Raw genomic sequence first — 6,195 nt, forward strand, 5'->3', positions numbered from 1 at the left:
TCTGGTCCTTTGCCGTCTGCCATGGCAGACGGCACAATAGCTGATTCCTGAAGTGAAATTGTCTACAGTGTGGTAATTTTTCAGAATTTTTGGAGTTACAGAAGTATGAATCTTCTTGCATTCTTTATAGACTGTTTTGTTTTGACATATTGTTGTTATGTTTGCATTGTTTACAAATGTTTGCTTGTTTAATGATTCTATTTGAGGATAGGACTATCAAATATGCAGAGGCATTTAGTATGCAATGTTAAATAATAATTTTAATGATTTTCTATAGTAGAAAATGATAAGGTTTTTGTATTGATTTATACTAACTCATCTCACGAGTTCTTGTTGAGTTTTGTATGGATGAAGATTTTGATATTTAGGAAAACCGTGATATGAGAGGAATGAAGAAGACACAATAGCTCAAGCTTGGAGATGCCCAAGGCATCCCAAATTAACATTTCAAGAAGTCTCAAGCATCTAAGCTTGGGGATACCCCGGTAGGCATCCCACCTTTCTTCATCAACAATTATCGGTTAGCCTCAGTTGAGCCTAAGTTTTTGCTTCTTCACATGAGTTGTGCTATTCTTGGAATGTCATTTTGTTTTTTTTGCTTGATGTTTTAATGAAGGTATAATTAATTATGTGCCCTTAGTTGTGTCCCCCTCGGCAGGTTTACCACTAGTTTCCGAACACACTCGTTCCTGCCCAAACCACTTTGCTCGTCTTATGCTTTTGCCCTTTGACCGTTTGCCTGTCACTTTAAAAAAATCATAACAAATTCATACTTACTAAGAAAAATGTGAATAATATATCAAAATGTTCATAAAAACAACACCTATATGTGCATGTCATTTGCATTCATGACAAATGTGTTAGGAGGTCCCCATCTCAGATTAAGCTCCCATGATCATAACTTGAATAGTAAAATCCAAAAAAATTGAAAAAAAAAATATAAAAGTTCTGAATTTTTTAGGTGGCAAAAATTCACCAATGTTTTGAGTTCTTGCCAAGTTTCATAAGTGAATGACATTAGTGGAAGTCGTGGTGAAAAAAACAAAACCGATGCTAAAAAATAAAAGCATTTTGGAGTGCTAATTGTTTTTTGGCCACGACTTCCGTGAATGTCATTCCCTAATGAAACTTTCCAAGCACTCAAAACATTGGCTAATGTCACAAAAAAATTTAAGATTTTTATTTTTTTTTCAATTTTTTCGGATTTTACTGTTTGTGTTGAGATCATATGAGCTCAAATTGAGATGGGGACTTCCCCAACACTTTTTTCATGAGTGCAAATCACATGCACATATAGGTGATGTTTTTATTAACATTTTGATAACTTATTTGCATTTTTATGATTAGTATGAATTTTCTATGATTTTTTTGAATTCCTTGTCAAACAGTCAAAGGGTAAAAACATAAGACGAACAAAGTGATTTGGGCGTGAATGAGTGTTTTCGAAAACTAGGGGTAAACCTGCCGAGTGTGACCCAACTAGGGGCATAAAATCAATTATCCCTTTAATAAAATACATAGATCTCAAAATTTTAAATAAGAGAGAGTCCTTAATTAGCTTCTGTCAGATTCATTGCTTCGCGGACCCAAGAAAGGTTCGAACTCTAGGTCGTGTGCGAAGAACTCAACCTCTCCTGCCAACCAGCTCGTCGCCCCACGGCCTAGTCGCGGTGGTGCGGATGGACCACAACACGGACTGAAGCTCATCAAGCCGACCCCTGTTGCATGCCTTGAGTTTCTTCTTGAAGCTCCTCACCTTGAGGCCCCTCAGGACCTTCGTGTTGGCACGCTCGGCTTGGCCGTTACTCCGTGGGTGCGCCAACGAAGCGTAGCATATCTGCGTTCCAAGGTTAGCACAATATGTTTTGAAGAGGTTGCTCGTGAACGGAGAGCCATTGTCCGTGATGATATGGTTGGGAACCCCAAAGTGGCTCACGAGACCCTTGATGAACTTGACGGCCGAGCCAGCTGGGATGGTGCGCACGGGCTCCACCTCCACCCACTTGGTGAACTTGTCGATGGCGATGTAGAGGTAGAAGTAGCCCCAGCTGCTCAGGGAAATGGGCCCAGGATATCCAGCCCCAAGACCATGAACGGCCATGAGAGCGGGATGGTCTGGAGGCCTTGAGCGGGCTGGTGGATCTGTTTGGCATGAAATTGACATGCCTCATGGGATCTCACCAGATCAGTGGCATCGTTGGGTGTCGTGGGCCAGTAGAAACTGCTACAGAATGCCTTGCCTACGAGGGTGCGCGACAAAGAGTGATGCCCACAATCCCCGTTGTGGATGTCAGCGAGCAGCTCGCACCCCTGCTCCTTGGAGATGCACCACAGCGAGACGCCGTTTGGGCGCCTTCGGTACAGCCCGCCATCCTGCAAGCAGTAAGCAGTGGCCTGACGGGCCACGCGTTCTGCGTCTTCCTCCTTCTTCGACAAGGTGTCTCGGAGCAGGTACGCCTTGAGCTCCTCGGTCCAGCACCCCTCCTGAGGTTCGAGCGCCAGGAGCAAGCAGGCTCTAGAGGATGGACCACAGGCTGAAGTGCCCGAGGAGGGGGGCATGGGAGGTTCCTCCCGAAGCAACTCTAGGCCTGCAGTGGGGGGCGTCGATGGCTTAAAGAGCCGTTCCTCGAAGACGCTAGGCTTCTGGGGTTCACGCCGGGACGCCCTCTTGGCGATGTTGTCCACCTCCTTGTCGTCCGCCTCCTTGGCGACACCTTCTCGCCACGTTGGAAGCAGAGTAGCACGGCGTAGTAGAGTTTATCCTGGGTAGGCGAGATGAGTACAACTCTAGCCCCGCACCTTGGCGCACGAACGCGCCGTTGACGTACATAACCCAGCCATCGGGCGCCTCATCTCCGGGCGTGAGGGAACGGTCTTCACCCACTACTCGGTCAGGGGCATCAGTCCATTCCACCACAAAGTCAGAGAGGGCCGCGCCCTTGAGGACCCTAGTGGTGCTAAACTCCTGCTGAAACGCCTGTAACTCGATGTTCCACCCGGTGACCCTCCCTGCGGCATTGCGGCTCTGGAGAACCTTCTCTAGGGGGTACGTGGAGATGACTTTAATGGGGTGGCCCTGGAAGTAGTGGCGCGGCTTCCTGGAGGCGACGACGAGCGTGAGCAGGAGCTTCTACGGCATGGGGTAGCACATGCGTCGCGCTACACCGTGTTGACAAAGTACACGAGGTGCTCAACGAGGGAAGGGGTGTCAGTGATGTCCAGCCCTGCTTGCGACGAGGGGGCCTCGGGAGCCTTGTTGTCTGACGGGGTAGCCGGGGCCTCAGGAGCGCCATCCTAAGGTGGTGATGGTGCGGCCGTGCGCAGGGTGCTACACCACACACCCACATCTGTGCGCTCCTCCTGGACCGCCACGAGCGCTGCGCTGGCCGAGTGGGGTGTGGTGGCCAGGAAAAGCACCAGGGGCTCGAGAGGGCAAGGCTGGTGAGGTACCTCTTATGGTCTTGGAAGGCTGCCTCGGTCTCCGGAGTCCATTTGAATGGGCCCTTCTTTTTCGTCAGCTTGAAGAACGGGCGGGCGCGCTCGCCAAGCTTGGAGATAAAGCGCCCCAACAAAGTTACGCAGCCCGCAATCTTCTGCATCTCCTTGAGGGTCTGCGGCGGGTTCATCCTCTGTGCCACCTTGATCTTCTCCGGGTTAGCCTCGATCCCTCTGTGTGACACCAGGAAACCCAGCAGCTTGCCGGACAGGACGCCGAACACGCACTTCTACGGATTGAGGCATAGGTGTACCTTGCACAAGTTGGCGAACGTCTCTTCCAAATCTTCGAAAAGGGTCCTTGCTTCTCGTGACTTGACCACAATTTCATCGATGTATGCCTTGGCATTTCTCCCGAGCTGCCGGCCCAGGGCGATGTGCATCAACCGCTAGAAGGTTGCACCGGCATTGTGCAGCCCGAACGACATGCAGGTTTAGCAATACAATACACCCCGCATGGGGTCAGGAAAGTTGTCTTCTCAACGCCCCGCACCAGCATCTTGATTTGGTGGTAGCCCGAGAAGGCCTCCAGGAAGCACAGCAAGTCACACTTGACGCTGGAGTCGACAATCTGGTCGATACACAGAAGAGGGAAAGGGTCCTGAGTGTAAGCTTTGTTGAGGCTCGGGAAGTCGACGCACATGCGCTCCTTCCCGCCCTTCTTGGGGATGATGACCGGATTGGCTAGCCAATCTGGGTGCCACACTTCCTTAATGACATAGGCTTCCTGCAGCTTTCTGGACCTCCTGGACGATGCATGACTACTTCTTTGGGGATTGCGGCTGCGCCTTCTTCTTCACCGGGCACGCACCAGGGCACACCATCAAATGGTGCTCGATCACATTTCATGGGACACCGACCAGGTCTGTTGCCTCCCATGCGAACACATCGTTGTTCGCATGGAGGAAACCGACCAACGCCTCTTCCTGGCCCGGAGGAGGCTGGCGCCTATGGTGAAGGTGGGGCCTGAGCCCCCGCCGTCGAATGGCACCTGCTTCATCTTGGGCCGATCTTGAAAGAACAATTGTTTCTTCTTTGCAGGCGCGGCTTCCGGGATCTCCGGAGCGTCTTTGGCACCTAGTTGTGCGGCTACCGCAGCCTTGAAGGCGAGCTTGAGAGCCGGGAGTGCATCCTGGGTGTCCCCCATCACAATGAGGATGCTGCTGCTCCCAGACATCTTGATGATGTTGTAGCCGGGGTGTGTCACCGCCATGAACTTGGCAACAGTCAGATACCCAAGGATGGCATCGTACGGGAGGCCGATGCGGGCGACGTCGAAGTCGATGAGCTCGGTGCGGTAGATGTCGCGCATACCGAAGGTGACGGGGAGGCGGATCCGCCGAGAGGAACGGTGGAGCTGTCGACCATCCCCGAGAAGGGTTTGGTGGGGGCGAGCTAGTCGTAAGGCACTTGAAGATGATCAAAAGCTTTCACGGAGAGGATGTTGAGGCTAGCACCGCTGTCGATGAGGGTCCTGGTGACTGCAACGTTGATGATGGTGGGCATGCAGAGCATGGGGAGTGCGCCAGCGTCGACCGTAGTCTTGGGGTGATCCGTGGAGTCGAAGATGATGTCGGTCTTGGGCGCTGCCCATCCTAGAGGAGCCGTACCATGGCTGGGCAGCCCCCACCTGTCAGAAGAGCTGCTTGACATGGAGGCTTGAGGCCGGCGCCTGTGACCTACCAAGAATGGCCACAATGGCATGGGGCGCTGGTGCCGCGAAGCGCGCGATGAACAGATCATGCAGCGCCTCCCATGAAGCCATTGAGGACTCCGGTAGGCTGAGCAGCCAGGAGCGCGGCTGCCCATGAGGGCCATTGGGAGCCAATTCGCCATGACTTTGTCGTCGCCGCCCGCCGCCCAGATGGCTCCGCGTACACCCGAAGGAACTCCGTGGGGTCCGTCACGCTGTCGTACCGTGGGGGCAACACCGGCGTGAACTTCAGTGGCCACCGCACCTGTCGCAAGGCGGGGCAGAAGGCTCGAAGGCCCGCGATGCCTCCGAATGTGCCCGGTGGCCCGGCGGGTGGGGTGGCACCTACCATGGGAACCACGCGGCATGGGCGGAGCGTAGCTGATGAAGAGGCGGATCTTCGACATGCCCCTACCTGGCACGCCAAATGTCGGATTTAGGGCTCCGTAGACCCAAGAAAGGTTCCAACTCTGCGGCGTGTGCGAAGAACTCAACCTCTCCAGCCAACCGGCTCATCACCCCACGCACTAGCTCAATGAACAAGGGAGAAGATGAACACTGTAGTTTTACCCAGGTTTGGGCCACCTTGCGATGTAAGACCCTACTCCTGCTTGTGGTGGATTTGCCTCACGAGGGGCAAAGGATGAACTGGTATAAGGGATGAACAACCTCGTGAGGTCTGCTCTGGTGAGGGCGGAAAGGATCCGACCCCTCTCTCGGTAGTGGCTAACCTATACTTATAGTGGCCTCGGTCCTCTTCCCCCAAAACGTAGGCAAGAAGGGATCCCATAGTGGCCAATATGAAAGGGGACGAGTAGTACATCTTATCTTGATGAAAGGTGGTCTTCACATGCAAAGCCTCTGGTCGTGATGCTGCGGTGGGCTCGGTGATGATATCCGTCATGTCGTCTTGGCGGTCTTGGTCTTGTTGCACTAGAATGGAAACCTTTGCCTGATTCCTCGAGAACCCACGCCTGTCCTTGCCTCCTTAGCACCAAAGAGGAAAC

The 6,195-nt window shown here is 52.5% G+C and overlaps 1 protein-coding gene across 1 annotated transcript; it reads right to left on the bottom strand.

Annotated features, from left to right (window-relative positions):
- Positions 1–1,624: 1,624 nt before the first annotated feature.
- LOC147974975 (uncharacterized) lies at positions 1,625–4,708 on the bottom strand. The gene is made up of 7 exons (XM_087520220.1): positions 4,414–4,708; positions 3,989–4,188; positions 3,750–3,884; positions 2,800–3,130; positions 2,274–2,714; positions 1,937–2,142; positions 1,625–1,837 (listed from the first exon to the last, which is right to left on the bottom strand). Exons 1-7 carry the CDS (start codon positions 4,706–4,708, stop codon positions 1,625–1,627), a joined length of 1,821 nt encoding a protein of 606 aa, XP_087376346.1.
- Positions 4,709–6,195: the final 1,487 nt, after the last annotated feature.

Source organism: Triticum urartu, chromosome 4A (genome assembly GCF_056163025.1).
Source record: "Triticum urartu cultivar PI428250 chromosome 4A, HENAU_Tu73, whole genome shotgun sequence".
In the NCBI taxonomy this organism is placed as follows: domain Eukaryota; kingdom Viridiplantae; phylum Streptophyta; class Magnoliopsida; order Poales; family Poaceae; genus Triticum; species Triticum urartu.

Excerpts from the sequence above, each read along its gene's own strand:
- LOC147974975 (XM_087520220.1), bottom strand. The coding sequence starts at position 4,708 with ATGGCGGTGACACACCCCGGCTACAACATCATCAAGATGTCTGGGAGC. Across the intron at positions 4,189-4,413 it reads CCTCCGGGCCAGGAAGAGGC|ATTGGCTAGCCAATCCGGTC; the intron begins GTTGGTCGGTTT and ends TGTGGCACCCAG. Across the intron at positions 2,715-2,799 it reads CGGCGCGTTCGTGCGCCAAG|GTGTCGCCAAGGAGGCGGAC; the intron begins GTGCGGGGCTAG and ends CGTGGCGAGAAG.